Source organism: Vicugna pacos, chromosome 12 (assembly GCF_048564905.1).
Source record: "Vicugna pacos chromosome 12, VicPac4, whole genome shotgun sequence".
Lineage (NCBI taxonomy): Eukaryota > Metazoa > Chordata > Mammalia > Artiodactyla > Camelidae > Vicugna > Vicugna pacos.
The window spans coordinates 39,376,893-39,398,205 of record NC_132998.1 but is presented as its reverse complement, the minus strand read 5'-3'; the positions used below and the strand labels follow the sequence as shown (position 1 = coordinate 39,398,205).

The following is a 21,313-nucleotide window of genomic DNA, read 5'->3' as shown; positions in this document are numbered from 1 at the left end:
AACTATACAATAATTCATTAAATCTTAAACTGTACTGGTTATAAACAGGCCAATATTGTATGTTAATGCTGAAAAGAACAGCCACAGAGCTAAGGACAGCTTAAAAATGCATCTTGGAGGGAATATGGGAAGTAAAAAAAGCAGCTTACCCAGAGATTATCATAATTCTTCTCTACAACCCACCACACACAGAAGTACACACCCAGGTCACTGCAACACTAAGGTTGTCTGGTTTTGGAATCAGAAGACCTAGGTGAATCCTGTGCAAATCACTTAATTCCTTTAGGGGTTAAGGAGAAGCACTAATATTTGTTGGTGTAACTTACAAGATTGTTTGGAAGGACCAAAAGAGAAAGCACAAAGGACACAAATCAAAAACTACAAGGTGATAGTTAATTAAGCTAAGGAAGGGGGAATACAAGTTACAAGCTGAACACTAGAGGTTTTAATTCCATATTGGGGGCAATTAATTTCTAATATAAAATAATAAACTTACATACTCTAAATATAACGAAGTTAAGAGGTTTACAACAATAGTCTTTTTGCCACCAGACATTTACTGAGTATCTGTTAATTCCAGGTACTGTTCTACTTGCTGAGGAGCCAGCGTAAATAAGACAAGTCCTATATTCAGCAAGCTTGTATTATACTGGAGGGAGACAAATAAAGAGACAACTAAAGTAATATGAAGAGAAGACTGGCGTTTATTCTAAGTGTAATGGAAACTACTAGAAGGTTTTATAGCAGGGTAGTGATAACTAATCTCATTTAAACTGTGTGAAGGATACACTGAAAAGTATGAGAGTGGAGGAAAAGACCAGTTGGGAGGCTGCTTCCATACAAAGTAAGAGAGGGTGGTGGTTTGCATCTGGGTTTTGGAAGTGGATGCAGAGTCACTGAATCTGCCACATATCTTGTAAGGAGATCAGACAGAACTTGCTGAAGAGTTGGATGTGGATGAAAGAAAAAGAAGAATAAAGAATGATACCTAAATTTTTTTTTCTTTGGTCCATGCATTTAAGTGGATGGATGATAGAGATATTTACCAAAACAGAACTGCAGAATTGGGTGGGAAAAGGGAGGCATGGAGTTAATGGCTCCACGTTAGAGACTTAAACATGAGAGGACCATTAAATAAACAAATGTAAATATCTAGTGAACAGCTGATTATTCATATTCAGAACTCAGGGAGAGACCTGAGCCAGACAATCCTCAATATACAGATGAGTCTAGAGCCAGGGACCTGATAAGAGCTCCTGTAAAGCTACAGCAAGTTGACAAGAAGAGAGTAGGGCTGAGGCGAGAGCCTTAGAGCACTCCAAATTGGATGGGCAGCTAGGGGTCTTTAAACGCCAAAGGCAACTGAGAAGAAATGGGGAAACACACATACACACAGCTTTGTGCAGTACTACAGAAAGGGAGAATCTGAAAAAAGATAATGTGACTGATTATATCAAATGGTGTTACAAAGGAGGAATAAAATGAAGACAGAGAATGGATAACTGGCTTTGCTAGATGGAGGTGGATGACCTTAATGAGGAATCTTCCAGTGAAGGTGTGGAAGAAAGTCTGATTAGAAGGAATCAGACAGAGAACGGGAATGAGTGGAAACAGTAAGGATAGATAACTTCTTCTTTGAGTGTGATGCAGTGGAGAGAAATAAAGCAGTTAATGGTCAATTAAAATGGCTAAATAAAACCCATTTTTTAAAAAAGTAATAGATAATAAGGCAAGTTATTTAGCAATGGAAACAAACAACTGGAGAAGACCACACTGGTGATACAGGACACACAGGCTAACTCATCCAAGTAAAGGCTTTGAAGAAGCCAGACGAAATGGAATCCAGGGTGTGGGTGTTAGCCTGTTACAGGTGTAGGAAGGGGCTTCCCCCTTGAGGAGGGGGAAAGCAAAGTTTGTGGGGAAGAGAAAGGTAAGCTGTTGGAGCTGGTAATGAAACTCCACGGTCCTAGTTTTAAAAATAGAGGAGATATCATATCAAATCGTTGAGAATAACTTATAAATAAATATGACGAGAAACCTTCTGCCTAGTCCTGAGGGCTCAGCTGACTGTGGGTGGCAGCAATGAGGCCAAGGGCATGCGTGGCATTGATCTCTTTATGGCCCAGTTGACTTCACACACACACACACACACACACACACACACACACACACACACAAACATATTCAAAAACCATCAAAAGCAGCCTCAGAAAAACATGCTTTTGGGGTCTGGAGCCACCATACTATGAAGAGCTAATAGCTCATGAGTATTGTCTTTACATTTGAAAGGGACAGATTATGGGATAAAATGCAAATTCTATTAATTGTGGGATGTTTTACCAAAAAAATGTAGGCATTCTAACTGCTGGGGCTAATAAGATCATGCATCCATTTAGAAAATGAAGAGGGGAGAGTACTGCAACACAGAAAGCAGGTGGATTTAACAGAAACTCATGGCTAAGTATACAGCACATCCCACAGTTTTATCAAACTCTATACCTGAAATCATGTCAGAGTGTGTGTGTGTGTGTGTGTGTGTGTGTGTGTTGTGTGCGCGCATGCATACGTGTGTGTGTGGGGGTAATGGTAGCAGCCAGACTGACTTCTCTAAGTGAGGGCCACAGGGAAACATGCAGATCACAAAGTATGTGAAAATTTATGTTTGTGTACATTCTTATTGAAAAATAGACTAATACTTTCATCAGCTTCTCAATTTCAAAAGAGGAGGAGAGAGAGGGAGACTCCTTTCAAATTTAAGAACTGCTGTCTAACGTCAAACGTAGGCCTTCATTCCTGAATGCCAACCATGGGCCGGATACTGTGACAGGCATAAATACACACAGAGAAATGAGTCTGACTGGATGCCTTTCTCTCGCACTTGCCTTCAAGGAACTCACAGTTTGGTGGGAAAGCCTGACAAGTAATCCGTTAATCACAACCCAGTGGTTAAGCATTATGATGGGGGTGGTGAGGATGTCAATGAAAGTCAACAAAGGGAACTGGAATCCAAATTTAGGGGGTTGGGGTAGATAAGGGAATTCTAAGACACCTAACTTTAGATCTTAAGAATGATTTAGAGATGCAGTCACAGGAAGGGTGAGGTAGAGTGTTTTAGGTGAAGACATCAGTATGTAATAGGACCAGAAACAAGAGTGAGCTTGGCACAACCATATATAAGAAAATAGAAAATTCTGCCATGCTTCAAACATTGAGGAGTACAGTTGGAAAGAAGAGATGAGATGAGAGAGGTGAGCCAGAGCTAGATCCCACAGAGATTTGTCAACCTAAGTGAGAGGTCTGAACTTCCTCCTGAGGGCAATGCGAAACCACTGTCAGCTTTAAGCAGGAAAGGGGCAGGCAGCATGAAGGGAGACAGGAAAAGACACCAGTTAGTATGTTGTTACCTGAATTATGTAAGAAAAACCCAGCGGCCTCAACCAGGGTGGTGAGGAGGCAGAGAAGCAGATTCCCTTGAGTGAAGAGACAGTGAAGAACTAGAATTTCCATGTCTTGTCGACCCAGTGAGTGAGAATAGGTGGAAGATTCCTTCCAGGTCAAGACTACCAGAAAGGTGGATGACAGTTTCATTGGAAAGAGGGAAAAAGGAAGTATGCTTTCAGAAAGGAAAGTTTGGAGAGGTTGAGAAAATGAAGATGTCTAAAAGCAATTGAGCTTTCAGGTCCAAAGTCTGGGAGAAAAACCTGGGCGGAAGCTATAGATGCTAGAGTCAGCTGTGAAGTCTTAGAAGTGGAGGGCATCACCCAGGGAGACGAAGAGGAGAGGGCACAGATGATCAGAAACCTGAGGCCAGCCAACATCCAAAGGAAAGCACAGGAGGCTGACAAATCTGGCAAGATAGGAAGAAAGAAAATCTTCAGAGCATAAAGTTATAAAAGCAGAGGAGAATACTTTGAGAAGGAAACATGTCTATTTTACTCAGAAAACTGAACTCAAAAAAACTAAAGACATGCTACTTCAGGCTCTACCAAGTACAGTTTTAAAAAATAATATATATTCTACAAAGTTTGAGAGGAAGTAGTCAGTGTTACAGTTATGTTAAAAAAAAAAAACTCATAAGCAATGAAAACTGGTGACCTGAGGAGGTAGTTAACTAAATGTTTAGTTCTCTATTTCAGCAGTAACAAATTTCTAGGACACGGTCACACAGGGTCATCAACAGAAAATGCTCATTAGTAACTCTATACAAGTATGAAAACACACGTGGCTGGCACACCATGGCTGTGCAAATCCTGCCAAATGTCTGAAAGGGCTGTGTCAAGCTGTATGACCAAACATATATGAGGGCATCACAACATTCTTGCAGCAGTGTATAAGTCACTAATGATTTATCCTGGGCAAAAGGCTGACTTCTTTGGAGTTAAAATGTATTTGCAGGTGTGAAAGTCAGTTTTATTATATTACACCACGAAGACAAGGTCAAAGCAGACTATTACTAACAGCCTTACTACTAGCAAATGCAAATGTAGACTGCCACCCGAAACATAATGAGACACCAGTCAGCCAGGGACAACTACTGTTGATTCTACCCTGCTTCCTACCACACATGACTTTTGTTTCTCTTTACCACTGTTTCCTTTTCTCATTTCCTTTTTTTCTTCTCTACCTAATTTTAGCAACTACCACTTAAAAAACTTGGTGTCTTATTTGCTTTCTTGCCCTTTACAAATCTACAAAGCCCTGCCTCTAACAGAGTATCACTTCATACCTGTGTTTAATTTTTATGAATTCATTTTATCCTTTGCTAAATACAGCAGTATGAATAAGAAACACAACACCAGGGGCTAGAGATCCATAGTCTATAATCTTATTATTAGTCTATTCTACCATCCAATATAAAATATAATATAGATAACATAGGAAAACACATTAAAATGGAAAAGATACCAAAAGCTAGTATAAAAATAAAAAAATCTAGAAATATGGTCTAGAATAGGAATAAGGAAGTTCACATATGAAAACAGTAATACAGAAGAAAAAAACTGTAATGGTAACTTTATGCAGTAAGGATATTATAAGGTTATTCTGGTATAAAAGTACATCTCGGATTCTGAGGACTGTAAGACAGGTGCTTGTTCACTAACAGATAAAACTAAAAATATGAAGCAACATGTCTCAATTCCAGTTAACCCTCAAATTTATACTTCTAATTCTTTTAAGAATAAAGATAATTAATCAGAACCACTAGGAAGTTGTTAATACGAAAATCACATCTGGCTCAAAACACTGCCTATTGATCAGTACATGTCCAGTATGCTTCAAATCAAGTTAAAGGCCTATTCTGCTAGAAAACAAGCAATAAATTAGCAGACCAAATGAGGAAGCACACAAACACAACTTCCTGAATAGGGCACATTTTAAACACCGACTGATAAACTGAACCTTAAATTCCAATTTTTTCATTATGTGATTTCCTGCCATCAGAAAGTACTACTGAGAAGAGAGAATACAGGTACTTCTTTCTCAATATTGCAAACTCTTTTGCAAGCTGGAGGAGATGAACTTTTACAACAGGCAGTCCACTACAGTAGTTAAAAGCATGCTCTCTGTTGCTAGAATGTCTAGGTTTGAATTCCTGCTCTGGGCTTAAGAGCTGTGAGACTTCAGCTAAGTTGCTTAACCTTTTTGTGCTGCGAGTTCTTTGGCTGTAAAATAGGATAAGACTGTTGTGAGGATAAAATAAGTTAGTATTTGTAAGTGCTAACAATCAATCTAGCACAGAAAGCATTATCTAAACCTTACCTATCATATTTGTTGTTGCTGCTCTTGAGAACCGTCTTAAATCATTTCTCCACACTTATGGAGCAATCTAACATCGACATCCCCAATATTTCTGATTTTCCTTCTCTTAGGCACGTATCACTAGCACACTATACACATTTCACTTATCTGTCTTGTGAACTTGTCTCCCCTATGTAAAAATAAGACGGGCAATTTTATTTATGAATGTATGCCTGGAGTCTAGAAAAGTGCCAACCAGATAGGAGATACTGGTGAATACAATATCCCAGCGATTTTAAAACATTCTTACATTTTATTAATATCTCTGAAATTGGAATGTAATTTAATTATACACTTACAATGTTCTTACAATTAAAACTGTCAATACTAATTCTGTTTTGGGGGGATATATAAAATATATGACAATTAACAACCTAGATCTAATGAAAGATTGTGTCAATGAATGAATGAATGAATGAATGAAAGAACTAAAAAGGGACAGATAAACTTCAATTTTACCAGCTAAAATTCATGTACTTTGAAGAATCATTTTAATCTCAGTTTTCCTGACTATATGCAGGTTATACTAACAAAAGACTACTTCTTGACTAGAATATTTTACTTGGGCATACAAACTCCTAGCTGCTTATCTCCAGTGATGAGTCATTTGTTATCATCTGCCTAGTTGATAAGGGACAAAACATTCATTAGCTTTCTGTGTGAAATACTGCTAAATTAAACTAACAGTATTCCTTTGGAAATAACATTCCTGTGAAGGCTGCTGTTTTTATTTATTCCTACAATAACCATAAATACAAACATAATGCTTAAAATGACTTTTTTACTTTTTTAAAAAGAATGTTTCAAAATGACAAACTGTTCATAAACAGTGAAGACAAAAGTTTGTACAAACTTTGACAAAAAATAAATTCACAACACTAGAAAGATAAGAATCTTTCAAGAATAAAAGAGGGGAAAAGATGCATACACTTATTTAGTAGCACAAAACAGCAATGATACACACAAAATTTTATGTGTTAAGTATTTCTAGAGATTATCCACAACTTCCACTTAGCGTAAAAGAGGTACCTAACCATCCCCTTCCCAAATTTTAAAAACTACTGGACTAGGTGCAAAATTTTCAATTAACTTAATAAACTTCACTAATCAAACCAAAATCAATGTAAGGAGTACTGCCCAAAATAACAGCACAAAAGAAATTGCAGGGCCAACTAAAGAGAAATCATATCTGTAAGAATGAGAACACACCCATGGAGAGGTTTTTAGCTACGAGAAGACAAAAATTCTCATTAACTAACAGCAAAGAAATACAAAGACATGGTCGGGGAAGCACAGTTTAAATAGAGATTTCAAAGTGAATTTCAATATCAAACAAACTATGTTATGTTGAAGGTTTTTTAATGTTGATGTTTTCCTATTATTTTGGTGATCATGAAACAGTCAACAATTAGGTTTTAGATTAAATGTAGTAAGTACAAATGGTTGAATTAATGAATCCACCTATTGGGAGCAGCATATTAATAAACAAATTTCTAACATTACATAAAGTTACCTAAAATCTTAAAGTAGATTTAACAAACAAGCTCCAGATCTTGTTAAATTACTACCTATTAAAGTCCATGGGTCTGTCCTGATTTCCTGAATTAAAACAGCAGGGATTTGGCTCTTAAAATGGTACAGTATATTGAAGGTGTAACTGAGTTCATGCTTCTAGTGGTTTTGACTTGTGGAAAAGATCCAGACAATCTGGAAGACTACAGAAAACAACATACTCCAAGAGGTCTGAGGAAGCCCTTTTAGGATATGTGTGAATACTGACACTGGTCGCCTCAAGATCATACTATCTTAGAAAAATTAAAGTAACCACCTACCATTAACATAGTGAGCAATTCACACAGAATTATATAAAGATCTTAAAGAATCTTTTAGTGTGATTTAAAATTCTTTAACAACTTTGGAAATAACCTTTTGCTATTACCTTAAAATTTATCACAAGTAGTGGCATGGCCTAAGATGTTTCAGGAAAAAATGTTAAAGAAAACACTGAAGCACAATTTCTCTCGAAGTAGCTTTGGAACATATACTAGTATCCTTTAAACTTTAACATTAATAATTTCACTTCCTTACTAAAACACACTGTAATCACCAAACATTCATCCTCACATATCCTTCCCTACTCTTTTGCAATTTGGAAATGCCTTCCCAAAACTTCCCAACTGAATGTTATATTCAGCATGATCAATGATAAATAAAAGGTTATCCTTTTAAACCATTTCAAAGACCATAATGCAATTAAATTATAATGAATTTTCCTTTCTTGAGCCTCAAAAAGAAATTTACTAAAAATTCCAAGAATTATGAAACCAAAAAATTCTCTAAACAGAGGGAAACTGAACATAATTCTAAGACTGAAAACTATTTTTAATCAAAGGCAATGTCTGCTAATCTAGACTATTCCATTTGGTTTGGTACCTTCTGAACTGATTGCTAACAGTTCAGGTTAAAAAAAAAAAAAAAACTTGGTCAGCTACTGGCAGCGAAAACTATTTTAAGCTGCCTGGCAAAATGAAGGGTAGTGAACAGAGTTTATTTCCACTGAATCTCTTGGGAACTACCAAGCCTGGTTCCACCCTCTACAGCTCAAGTGGGAAGAAAATCATGCTAATGTAAACAAGCAGCCATAATATGTACAAGAATATAAAATATTTCCTCCCACCAACTCAAAACATAAAAATAAATTTGCAAAACTATTTCTTGATCTAAGGTTACTGTGCACCAATCTGATAGTTGACTCATCTTTACTGCCACAAAAATCATGGCATAACCAAAAAATAGCCAAGATAACACAAGCATGCTTATTTATGAGCTAATTACAGTACGCACTGTACAAAGTACTAAAAATGAATGTAATAAAACTCACCTTCATTGGGAGATGTTTTTAACCTGGAGCAAATTCCATAGACGTCTCCATAGCTTTCCTGTATTTTTCGTAATGCGTCTGTAGACCTGAGCTCCATGAGAGCCCGCAGCTCTGCAAGTGTAATTCCAAAGTCTCCATCATGATTAGCTTCCTTCAAAGAGTTTTTCACTCCACTATATGCAACTGAGTTGTTTGCCATGTCGCCCATTACAAGTATAATTTATTAGGAGGAAAATGTTTCCCAGAAGACTCTAATTTTCACTTATTTCCAAGATGAAAATCTTTTAAATATGAAAATCTTTCTGAAACGAAACACTCATTGTATGACTTTGTTAAGGAGCATCAGCAGTATTTCCTGGGGAAGTATCTTGACCTTTGGCCCATGACTAGTTGCTTCATATCAGTCATGAGATGAACGTATCTGTAAGAAGGAAATACTTAAAGTTAGTAAAATCCATCTTAGAGTATTATGCATATAAGCATATTTTCTAAGTGTCATCAGGCAGCTGTTCAAAGCGTATCATTTAATTGCCAAAACATTTTTAACTGTAGTCTCATGCCCTTAAAATGTTTTGCATGATAAAAAGTCAGTGTAACCTCTAAAATAAAACTGTGTATCAAAAGACATTAGATTTCATCATTATTAAATGAAATGGTATTTCACATGACCCATCAGTATTATTAATAGTTATCATTAAGCACTTATGTTCCAAGCACTACACTAGCTGCTTTAAATTCATTCTCTCATTTAATCATCACAATTTAATCCCATGCAGTGTTATTACTACCGACTCTACTGAGAAGAATAAGCCTTAGAGAAACCGAGGAGTTTTTACACAGCTAACAAATGCCTGATATAAATGAGCTGGGATGTCTCCAAGCAGCCTGTGTTCCTTTGAATACACTATCATCTCTCTCCAAACCTTTCACACAGAATAGCCCCTGAAAGGGCAAAAAAACACAACAAACCTTCTCATTCGCTTTCCTGCAATTCTCCTTGGCCACTCTGATGCCAGCATCTTTTGGCGTCCCACAACTATCTTTCACCATGATTTCTGTCACATGTCACCACCTCAGGCCTTCCTTGACAAACTATCTAAAGAAATTATCCACCCTTGAGTCACTTTGTACTGTGACTCATTTTCTTTTCTTTGCCGGCTCTCAGTATTGTCTGAAATGACCTTGTTTATGTATTGATTTATTTGTTGTCTTCCTCCACCTACAATATTAGTTATAAAGACAGGGCGTGAGTTTGTCCATTTCTGTATCCTGAGAACCTAGAACTGTTCTAGGCCCACGGTAGACATTCAATTCGGGTTTCAGGAGTGAATGACTGCATTACTTTCATTTCCTTCAAAATACCAGCTGGTTGAATCTGGTGAATGTGGAACCTGCAGATAGAGGGACCAATTTAGGGACTTGAGCATCTGTGGATTTTGGTATCCTCAGGGGGTCCTGGAAACAATCCCCTGTGGATACCAAGGGACAAATGTACTTTCAAGCTCTCTTCATCTAAACTACCTAAAAATGAGCTTTCTTTTTTCTCCACGTATGTCTTTTAAACTATTACCTCAAAGTTAATACGCCCATAGATTCATCTTATTCCCTAATTAGAGAGCTCCCTTCCCCAACCATCATTATCTTAATCATCTGGGCTTGAGATCTTAAATCGTCTTTGATTTCATCTAACCTAGCTTCATTCAGTTAACTGAGTTCAGTTAATTGTTCCTTTGAAAAGCCTATTCTATATAACCACTTTTCTTCTTGATCTTTAAGTTCCTCTACACAAATTATAATCACTACCCCCCAGGTTCTCTCTCATTCTAGCGTCTCCTCCATCCAATCCTTGCTGCACTTTGCTGCTACATTTAGTTTTTTAAACAGGCATCATGCCACTACAGTGAAATCTATAGGATGGAAACACAGTCTTAATGTTCATGCCTGTTTGGCATTCAAGCTCAAGCTCTATTTCACCTATTCAACCTCTCTCCCTCCCCCAAATGCCCCATATTTAATAAATGTTTAATGATGAGGAACAAGAGCAGATTACTTGCAAGTACAATTAATCTTCAGCTATGAAATTGTCATGGGGATGTTTGCAAATTATAGTATACAGTTCTTATAGCTCAAGATGCATCAAAATCACTTAGAGGGCTTGCTTATATATAGATTGCTGGGCCCCACCTCTAGAGCTTCAGCAAAGCTATTATTAGGGTTTCTAACAAATTCTCAGGTGATGTTGATGCTGTTGGTTCAGAGAGCACAGTGTGAGAACCACTGGACAGAAGAACAGGCTAAAACCTTTGAATTTATACCAGCTGGTTGAGGATGGCTGGTGGAGGAAAAGTTTGCCTGCCTTGGTTTAAATTTGCAAGGATGTGATAGTTATGGATTCTGTAAGACATTTTCTTTCACTGCCTGCTTCCTCCCACATCACAAATCCTTATGCTTGCCCAATTATTACCAATTTTACTTACCTCCTGGGCAAAATGGGTTCCCTCCCACTCACACATCAATTATTATAAAAACCCAACTTCAAAAACTGGAGAGGATGGTTATTTGATAATCTCTCTGAATTTTCATACCCAAAATTTTTTAGGATCTGAACATCACACCAATTCAAAATAAATTATTATTTAAGAGAGATTAAAATAATTAAGATTCGTAAGTCTGTGTGTTGGGAGCATGTGTGTCATCATTCCTCTGGTTTCCACAAAGAAGAATTTTCCTCAACAAATTCTGGCCTCCTATTCCACCAATTAGCAACGAGGTGAAATGAGCTGCTGGACAGATTTTTGGAGAAATGGACAGATTTGCAGACATATGCAGCTTCTTTACCTGCCTGCCTTGTTTTGTGAGCCAAATGTCTGCAACTCATGCATTTGGGACTGAGTTATCAGGAGCCAGAACCCTAGATAAAAAAGACTACTGTTCAAAGTGCCTGGAGGGGGGGTAGGTAAATGTATAGTTCTGGGTTCATTATTAGAACCTCACTGTTACCTGTTAATAATAAAACTAGTATTTTTATTACTATGTGTCAATATTTGTCTTTTCTCTTGACAGAATTCAACCAGGAGAAAAGGGTTTTATTGGGTGTCCTTAAATTTCTCAACAATACGGGTACATTAACAGAGCTAGAACTTGAACCTCTATTTGTGACTCAAAGCTATGTTCCTTCTACTATACTATCCCCACTTTAAGTCTTCATGTTCATTAGGTTGAAATAGAAATATTCATATTTTTTTAAACAAACAGCACCAAACATACCAATTTATGTAATATAATCAGAATTCAATAGACATTCTAGTGGACATTTGTTAATTGCCACTTCAGCATCCTTTTCCCCCAGTTTTCAGCAATAGCCTGTTAAGGGGTCTGCCCTTTCCTAACTCTCAATTTAGTCTATCTCCATTATCCAGGCATTCCCCTGATCATAACGATGCCGGGATTAGGAAGGTGCATGTGACTCAACAAAGGCCAATAGGTGGCAATGAGGCATCTGCTGTGGCTCTGACTTGTTTCTTCTCAGAGAACTGAAATCTGAGATATGGAAAATCTCTGAAAATGGATCTAACACAGCAGGAGGAAGGAAATGTGCCTGTCAGTACTGGATCATTTGAGTCCTTTAGTTAGTCAATGCCTAAAGTCTGTCCTATCCATGATCTTTTCCGTAATTTGTCAATAAATTCCTTTTTGGGGGTTTCTATCACTTTGCAACCGACATGATTACCATTGATTTTCAGTTCCTCCACTGTTTAAAGAAAGGAAGCCCAGGGAAAAGCACCAAATGCAAATAAGCCACTTTCCGAAAGTGGAGTATCTGAATTGGCAATTACCTACAAATGGTGAATCAGGCTGCTGTCTATTTCTAGATCGTCTACAGCCTCTTCCACTATTTTCCTCTCTCTTTCACTATCTCTGCTCTTCACTCTTTCATTCATCTAACTGGTGGATTGACAGAAACACCAAAGACAACAAAAAAGTTTTGTTTTTCACTTGTTAGCTACAATATGACAATCAAGAGAGAGACACACCATTTGGGACTGAGATACTAACAGAAAGTAGAACATCTACTTGGCTTTTCTTTGTTCTCTAAGACTTTGATCTTTGATTTGAAGAGTTTAAAAAGAAATATTAAGTGGAAGCTGAAACTCCATAAAAGGGGAATTTTAAAGAAAACATACCTAGTCTTTGTAGGCCTCTTGGCGTCCGTAATCTAGCTCGGATCCACCACTGTTCATAGTCTTTGAGGGCTTATGTGAAAAGACAGAGGTGGTGGTTTAAGACTAGAACTGGGCAACAATAGTCACAGCCTTCAAAACGAAGAGTAAGATGGATTCCAACTGACACATAAACTTTACTGTGAATGAGCAGGGCCCCAAAAGAAAACCAAAGGATGACTATGAAGTCTCAGTAATGACTGAAACTCATAAATAGATTTTTAATAATGCAGTTTCAACTCTCTCTTTCACAAAGTCACCTGACTTATGTATGGATCGTGGAATGGTTGTACAGATATTATCTAGATTCAACAATGATAACAAGAGAAAAACCATGTAGAAAAAACTAAAAGAAATATAGCAGAATAGTTAAATTATGGGATAAAATATGGAGCTGGATGAAAGGTGGAGCTCTGACATTGATTACTACTTTATATAGTAACATGGATTCCTACAGGCTCAAGGCAGAAAATATAGGCTAATATAACTAAATGTATCAAAATAAGAGAACAACCCAAAAGATATTTTTAAGGCATTACTGGGTTCCTAATTCCTCACGGTTCTGAACTTTAGTCAGTGATGTGGAAACATAGAAATTACATTTCTCCAATCTGTAGATGACTTGAAGCTATAGGTAAATCAGCAAATATGTTAGATAACAGAATCAGGATCCAGAAAGACAGGTGGGAATGAGAAGCTAACTTTTAATTGGTATAAAAGTATGGTCTCCTATATTTAATTCCCAAAATATAACTGTACAAATATGATATGTGAGAAATATAACAGTATGTATTCAAAGACAAAGGTTCAGTTTACTCAAAGCTCCACATGCATTAATTTGATGTTAATTAACATGATGCAAGTGCTTTCCCCTCCCACCTCCAAGCTGTCTTAGGCGGCAATGACAGGAGTGTAAAAACAAAGGGAGTTAAGAGATCTATTCTATTTTGCCTTGGAAGAACACACCTATAATGTGACAGGATCCTCTGTAAAACACACAGTAACAGTACACACCTCGCTAAATGTGTGAATATATGTAAAACAATGTGAACTTAGTCTGGCACTCAGCGCATGGTTAAGTGCATGTTAGCTATTTTTATTAAGATTTCTAAACTTAGAGGAAAAACGAATCCTGATGGTTGTCTAATATAAGTGAAGCTCTGCTATACAGACGAAGCATATGATGACTGAAAACATCAAAGAGACTGATGAACAAAAGAGGGGCACTTTTATTTGTATTACAGACAACAGATCCACCAGATTTTGCATTGGTCAGGTCTGAGTTACCATGAACTACAGTGTGAAAAATTATTAATAATGTCAAAGAAGTCAGAAAACCAGTCCACTGAAGAAGTGGAGGGAAGTTAGTCTAGGGGAGGAATACCTCATGATAGCTAGCTTCACATGCCTGAACGTTTTACAGTGTAGAACAGTCACTAGGCATATTCTGTGGATTACTGGAAGGCACAACTGGAATGAAATGAAAGAAAGTTACCGAGAGGTAGACAGACTGCAGGCTAAGGAAGAACTTAGTGACAAGTTCTACCAAATTGGAATGGGTCTATAACAATTAAATTTATGTCAATGTGACTGGATCACAAGGTGCTCAGATATCTGACTGAATGTTATTTCCTGGTGAGCCTAAGAGGGCGTTTCTGGATGAGATGATCATTCGAATGGGTAGATTAAGTAAAGCAGATGGCCCTTCCCAATGTGGGTGTGCACCATCCAATACACTGAGGGCCTGAATACAGCAAGCAGTGAAGAAAGGGTAAGTCACACCTGCTCTCTGGCTGACTGCTGAGCTGAGACAACCGTCTTCTCCTGCCCTCTGACTCCAAATTACCCACTAACCTCCCAGGTTCTCAGGCCTTCAGACTCAGGCCAAACTAACCCATCAGCTTTCCTGGGTCTTCAGTTTGGAGACGGTGGAGGGTGGGACTTCTCAGTCTCCATAACTGCCTGAGCAAATTCCTCACAGTCAATCACTATATGTATAGATTTCCTATTGGTTCTGTTTCTCTGGAGAACTCTTACTAATAAAGGGTCCCTCAGTCAATGAGACTCCTTACTTTTGGAGTTGATGAAGCTGCACTAAAAGGATGTATGGAAGAGAGTTCAGTACCTGAAGACAGCTCATGCTCTTTTGCCTACAACTCTAATATTTAAAAATCCATTCCTGTTTTAAAAGGTTAACACCATCAGTTCTGATGCAGTAAGCATGCTTTAATACATGTACACAACTTCCTGTTCATCACTCCATTCCCCATTGGTCCTGTTTAGCTTTTAAAAATCAAGATTCTCTTTAGGCAAGATTACTTCAAAGAAAACATACCCCAGACAAGAAAAGGTATTCTTTTTTTGTATATACTGCATGAAGATCTGCTAATTTGAAGATCTGCTAATTATGGTCATAAGTTTAGGAAAGGTATTTGATTAATTTCAACTCTAAATTTACACAAACTGTTTATAAATCAAAAATAATTTATTTGCTAAAAACCAATCTTTTCATTTAAACTTCCATTGATCTCTTAAAATGTCCTTTGAGTCAACTAAAGATTTCCAAGCAATCTGGATTTTCTTCAGGTCACTCCCAATTCAAGATAAAATTTCAAAACTACTAGAAAAAGTTGCAGTTCTAAATCTTACTTTTTAATTTTCTAATTCTGTAGCTACTTCAGTGCATGAAGTTACTTCTGATTTCATATGTTCTTTCCCAAGAAAATTCAAACAGTTCTCTTAAGGTATCTACACTTCATTCAAATACTAAAATAATTTAAGTGTTAAGTCAAATTTCTATTTACTAAGTCTATCACATGTTTCAGTAAATGTTTAAAAATAAAAAATTAGTATTTACAAAGGTTCTTAATCTATGACTGGTTCAACAGGAATGCAAATTATGGGTCTGGGGTTTTGGGGGCTAAAAACCTCTGAAGATAAAGACAGTTTATTTTCATTCACCTAGTAAGAAAAAATTTGTTTAAAAGGGTTTCTAAATCAGAATAAAATACCAACAATAAACAAATTTTAAAAAGCTATCATTCTGCCCAAAAATGATTACAAAGGAATCATAGAATTTAACAGCTGAAAGGGATGTTGGAAATCAAATTCAACTGTTTATTTTATAGTCATTGAAACCAGACACTCTTAATCATCTACTTCCAAAAAGAAAAATAAAGATGTTTATAATTACAGAAAGCAAGCATTAAATGGTCACAAAATCATTTAAGAGTAAAAGATCAAAATTTAAATCATGGGATAAATCCAAACAACATATAGGTTTTAAGAAGGCTACTATCAGGGATATAACTGCACTGTACTTCAGAATGGATACTGACACTGTTAGACACACCATTTGATTGACAAAAAGCTAAAAAAGTTTTTGACTACAGCCTTTCAAAAAAGAACACTCAGGAAATCTCCATTTTCTTACTTTATTTTTTTTTAACATAAAAATTAATCAACTTCCTTTGTAGATAAGTGGCTGTGTGAAGAGGATAACATCTTTCACTGTGGCTGCTATAGGCATTTTATTGACAGTGAGCACTATCTCATAAACTGAGAAACCCAGCCTCACCCAGCCCCACCCCGCCCTACCTGACAAGATACTAGCAGTAATCCTCTGTCAGTGTGGGCCTGAAATTCTCCACCTTAAATGCTCCCTGGACTGTATAACTGCTATATAACTACCCCTAAATTAAGGCCTGTTATACTGAACATTTATTTGAAGGCAAAGACCACACTTGATTTATCTTTGATCTGTGTATCGTAAACAAGAGGCACTATGCTCTTTCAAATTTCTTATACAGTCACTTTCTGCAGAAAAAAAAATCTTATAATGGACTCATACCCTAAAATTTATTATTTCAACAGTTAAAATAATTTTTGATAAGAAATGATACAAATTTATTGTAAATTACTGAATATCAAAGTACTAGCATGTAATATGACTGTAATGGTGGAAAGAGCATATGGTCTAATATCATACATATTAAAGAGCAGACACTACAAGATTATGAGTGGTGTGGGAAGTTTCTCTTACAAAGTTTTGTTATGTTCAAATTATTCCATTAAAACACTCTGAAGAACCAAACGATTACTTAATTTTAATGTTACTCTGGATTCACATTATTCATGTTTTAAGTGGCTTAGAGAAAACATGCACACTTGCATAAAAGAGCATAAAGACTGTAAAGCTTGTTCAGAAAAGTAATTTATATCAGGTGAGTAAAAATGATACATACACCCAAGATTAAATCCACCAAAAAGGATTTGTTTTATAAACTGATAAGCAGAAAATAAGCACTGTCTACAATGCCTAATTTATTAGTCTCAAAAGATTCATAAACACCATCACTGCGTCTGTATAGACTACAATTATTCCCACTCCCTCAGTAAGTTACTTATCCACCAGACTCTTTTCAGATACAGAGACTAAGTACAGTACTTAGGCCAAGTTAGAGCTGCTGCTAGTAAAAAATTCAGCATGACCACTTTAGCAAATCTCTTAGGGTGGGAGGCAAGTAGACTGGAATAGTGGAGGCATTAATTTGTTCTTCTATTACAGCTTTTAACACAGAGCTGCAATGATCTGTTTATCTCTGTCTTCCCCAATGAACTGTGAACTCAAGGCAGGATTTGTGCCATTTATTTTTAACCTCCAGAATTGTCGGGAATATACTAGGTGCTCAATGTTTATTGAATTGAAACATTCCTGTTCGAAACTTAGCTAGAAATCAATTTGAAAAACAGGTTTTATGTTCGTAATCAATGCCAATTCAAACAGCAGAACAGAACAAAACCTCCTAATCCTGTGTTTAAAATCATATGCTAGGTTCCATGAGAGAAAGCTGTAGCATGCAAGGAGTTTTCAAACCACCTTGCAAGATACATAAACTTTCCTTCAAATTCTTTCAGATAATGGAAGTTAAAAGGAATTTCAGATTTTCCCAATGAATTACACAATGACTGCTATGTGGCAATGGGTTTTAACTGGGTCCTGGATCCTTGAGGCTATATGCAAAGCAGTAACGCTGAGTTTCAGTATTTCATAAAGCCTAGAAGAAGAGATGTATTTATTTGAGAAATAACTTGTTAGGGTTACTCATGCTGAAGTAAAATTATGCCAAATCAATGAGGTAATACATTTAACAATTAGATTTAAGGATTATAAAGAAATAAAAATCAGCCAGTAGAGGCCATTGGGTGAGAAAATCCTCAAAGCCACATCTAGCTATCACCCTCTCTGAAAGTTCCCATTTCTATTTTATCTCCGGCTCACAGATCACCGCATTTCAATCCAGCTGCTGCTTGTGTGCTGTACTGAAACTACTCTTCAAGATGACCCCTGACCACTCTTGTTCCTAAATTTAATGGACACATTTAGTCACTCTTATCTGACCTACTGGCCACCTTTGTTACTGTTAACCCCTGCCTCACTCTTGAAATGTTCTGCTGCCTTAATTTCTCAGATGCATAACTCTTGTTCCCACCACGATGCCATCTCTGGTTGCCTGTTCTCATTTTTCACTGCTTGTTCCTCTTCCTGAATAACTGTAAAGGGAGTCAGTGGGGAGCGGCTGGGTGGCACTGAAATTCTGACCACAATTGTTGCCATCTGTTTTTAAAAAGCAAGCACGAGATCAGTTTACAGACAACAGTAAAAGTTTATTTGCACGTGCATTTACAGGTTCATTTTTTTCTGTTCCTCTCATATTTCACAATTTCACTATTCAATTAAAATGATAAAACCACACTATAGTAGTCTGGCTTAGTTAAAGTGTGACTAAAACGATCCAGTTTCCTTAACTGAGCCCCAAACACAGCCATCCTCCCCACAGCCTTTATTTGAAAAAAATTTAAAACAACTTTATTGTGGTATAATTTCTGCACAGTAAACTACACACCCTTCAGATGTATAATCTGATGGATTTTGATGGATGTATACACCTATGAAACCACCACCACAATCAAGATACCTAACCTTTAGCTCATAAAGAATGTCAGCCCAAAGCAGAACAGGTTCCATAAATTGGTGATTCATCCCCCTCCCTGGGGCTGTAAGACAATTACTCTGGCTTTTGATAACTGTCATTTCCGGCACAGATTATTTGTTGATGCCAACAAAGGACTTAATTAAGGAGAGCATATGGTAAAATTTTAATGTGAATGATCCCAAACACTGATATCCTGAAGTTCACACTATGGACTTTGCAGTCAAGTCTGCTGGAATCATCTTGTCCCAAACACTGATGATGTGTATGTCTTGAAAGGCTGTCCTAACTATAGACCAGTGGTTCACAAACTTCAGCACACATCAGCATCACCTGCCGGGCTCCTTAAAACAAACTGCTGGTGATCTTTGATCTTCCAGAGTTTCAGTAGATCTGCGGTAGGAAACAAGAATTTAGGTTTCTAAAACCCTCAGGTGATGGTGCTGCTGCAGCTGCTGCCCTGGAGAACCACTACCATAGATAATAAGCGTGCCTGAAATCTGACTAAAGAACAAATTGCTGGATTATCTCCTTGACCCCAAATTCCCTGACAACAACAGAAGCAAATTACTCATGGTTCTTTATTATGCTGTTCTTAATTTGCATGAATATTTGAAAGCAGACCTTATTCTAAAAAATATGCTGTTACTTCTTGATTTTTAATACCAAGTATACTGATGGATTATACAAATACTGCAAATAATTTTCTTCTAACTAAGAAATGTGAAGACATCCTGCTTCATTCTGAACATATTTAAAATGATTCTGAACACCCAAAAGTACTAAATTTTAACAAATTTAACTGAGAACTACAATTTAGATACCCACTTTCCCTTGCTCTCCCCCCAAAAGGAACTTATCCTTTGTTTTCTATTTTATTGTTCTATTTAGTCATTTTAGGAACCTTCTTCCTAACAGTAATCATTTCCTTATAAAAGACAGGCCTTTGAAAAGCTCAGAAAGAAAGTTCATTTTATACAATCGAGTGCAGCTTACCAATAAGTATAAGAACACATTATATCCACAGTTAAACAGGAAAACAAAATGTTCTATCATTTTCTAGCCTCACTGATTTTTGAGAATTTCAGCTATAGTCAAGAAAGAGATTTCTAAATTAAAACTGTTTTTTTCCTTCTGTTCAGGAGCTAGAAGGCAATATGAACACTTGAATGTCACACCAGCTGCTCCATCAGCCTACTCATTCTTAAGAGCTTCTATCCTGTCAGTTCACAAGAACCTACACTTAAATGCTTAAGGAAACAGGATGCTCATTATGTCACCAAACGAGCTCACAAAAATAAAATTGGCAATATTTAGAGAGGCATAACTCTTATCTGTAAATTTAACACGAGCTTTCTGTTTCTTAACTAAAAACTCTAAATTTCAAGGATTTAAACAACTGAATACAGAACTGAGGGCAGAAGACCTTTTCCCATTTCTTTATCTCCTTTTTCTTTACTTATATCGTTTGATAGTTGACGGTCTTTTGCAATTTCCAGCAGTGGTTACCAAAGAACAGTTCAGTAAATCAATACTTACTTTTGCAACACATTCAAAGAATCTGCCTGAAAAATAAGGTAAGCTATATTTTTAAGAGGCTATTAGGCAAGGATCTCATTTATAGTTAACTCATCAAAGTGTAAAGAATATGGACATTAGGGATGTGCTGAACCATAACCACTCCATCACATCATGTTGATGATCCTTCAAACTCTCTCTCATCGTTCCTGACCTTTTATTTCAAGACTCTGATTTGTACTCTGTGAGTGCTATTCAAGGGTAGAGACACACATTAAAAGTCAAAGTCATCATCACTTGGAATTGTTCTATTTTCAAGACTTCCTCTCTGGTACAACTTCTCTTTATTTCTCTTCACTTACGCAGAATCTTGTGTATACATTCTGACCTTGAGGCTCAAAGGCAGTTGACATCCTTTCTGATCATACCTGCCTCCCAAAAAAAGCAAACTTCCAACAGTCTGCAACTCCATTCTTGCTCTTATGTCTCCCTGGCTTTTTCACGCTCTGTCTACACCCGGCCGGTTACCTGGCTACCCCTGAACAGACATTACATCTGGCCGAGCAATGCTGGTTCAAGTGTTAAAAGCTGAGTTCTTAGTTTCATGAGAAACTTGTTTTTCTCAGTCATATATGATCCACTGACACATCTCTATCTTCTGAGCATCTTCCTTTTTCTATTCCAAGTCTCCTACATCACTTCAGCTCTTACCTCCCCAGGCTAAGTCTACTCCAAGACCTTATTTCCCTGACTGCCACTGCAAGCCACGGATCCTACTTTGTCCTGGTTCCTTCAGCTTAACCTAACCATAAAGACTATTCCTTCCTCCTTCCCCAAAACAAGCCTGTCCTGGATTTTGTGAACCAAACAATTTAGCCTTTCCCTCCTCTCTTTACTACACA

General features: G+C 37.0%; 1 protein-coding gene across 6 annotated transcripts in view; it reads right to left on the bottom strand.

The window, feature by feature from the left end:
• ATP2B1 (ATPase plasma membrane Ca2+ transporting 1) overlaps positions 1-21,313 on the bottom strand; it is a 114,506-nt gene that overhangs the window by 51,172 nt on the left and 42,021 nt on the right. For 5 of the 6 annotated variants that reach the window (XM_072973254.1, XM_072973249.1, XM_072973252.1 and 2 more), the window contains one exon: positions 8,681-9,101. In XM_072973254.1, coding sequence (XP_072829355.1) covers positions 8,681-8,888 — 208 coding nt within the window. In that variant the 5' untranslated portion in view covers positions 8,889-9,101. Of the gene's footprint in view, positions 1-5,760; positions 5,891-8,680; positions 9,102-21,313 lie in introns of those variants that run through there. The other variant, XM_072973253.1, reaches the window with a different exon arrangement.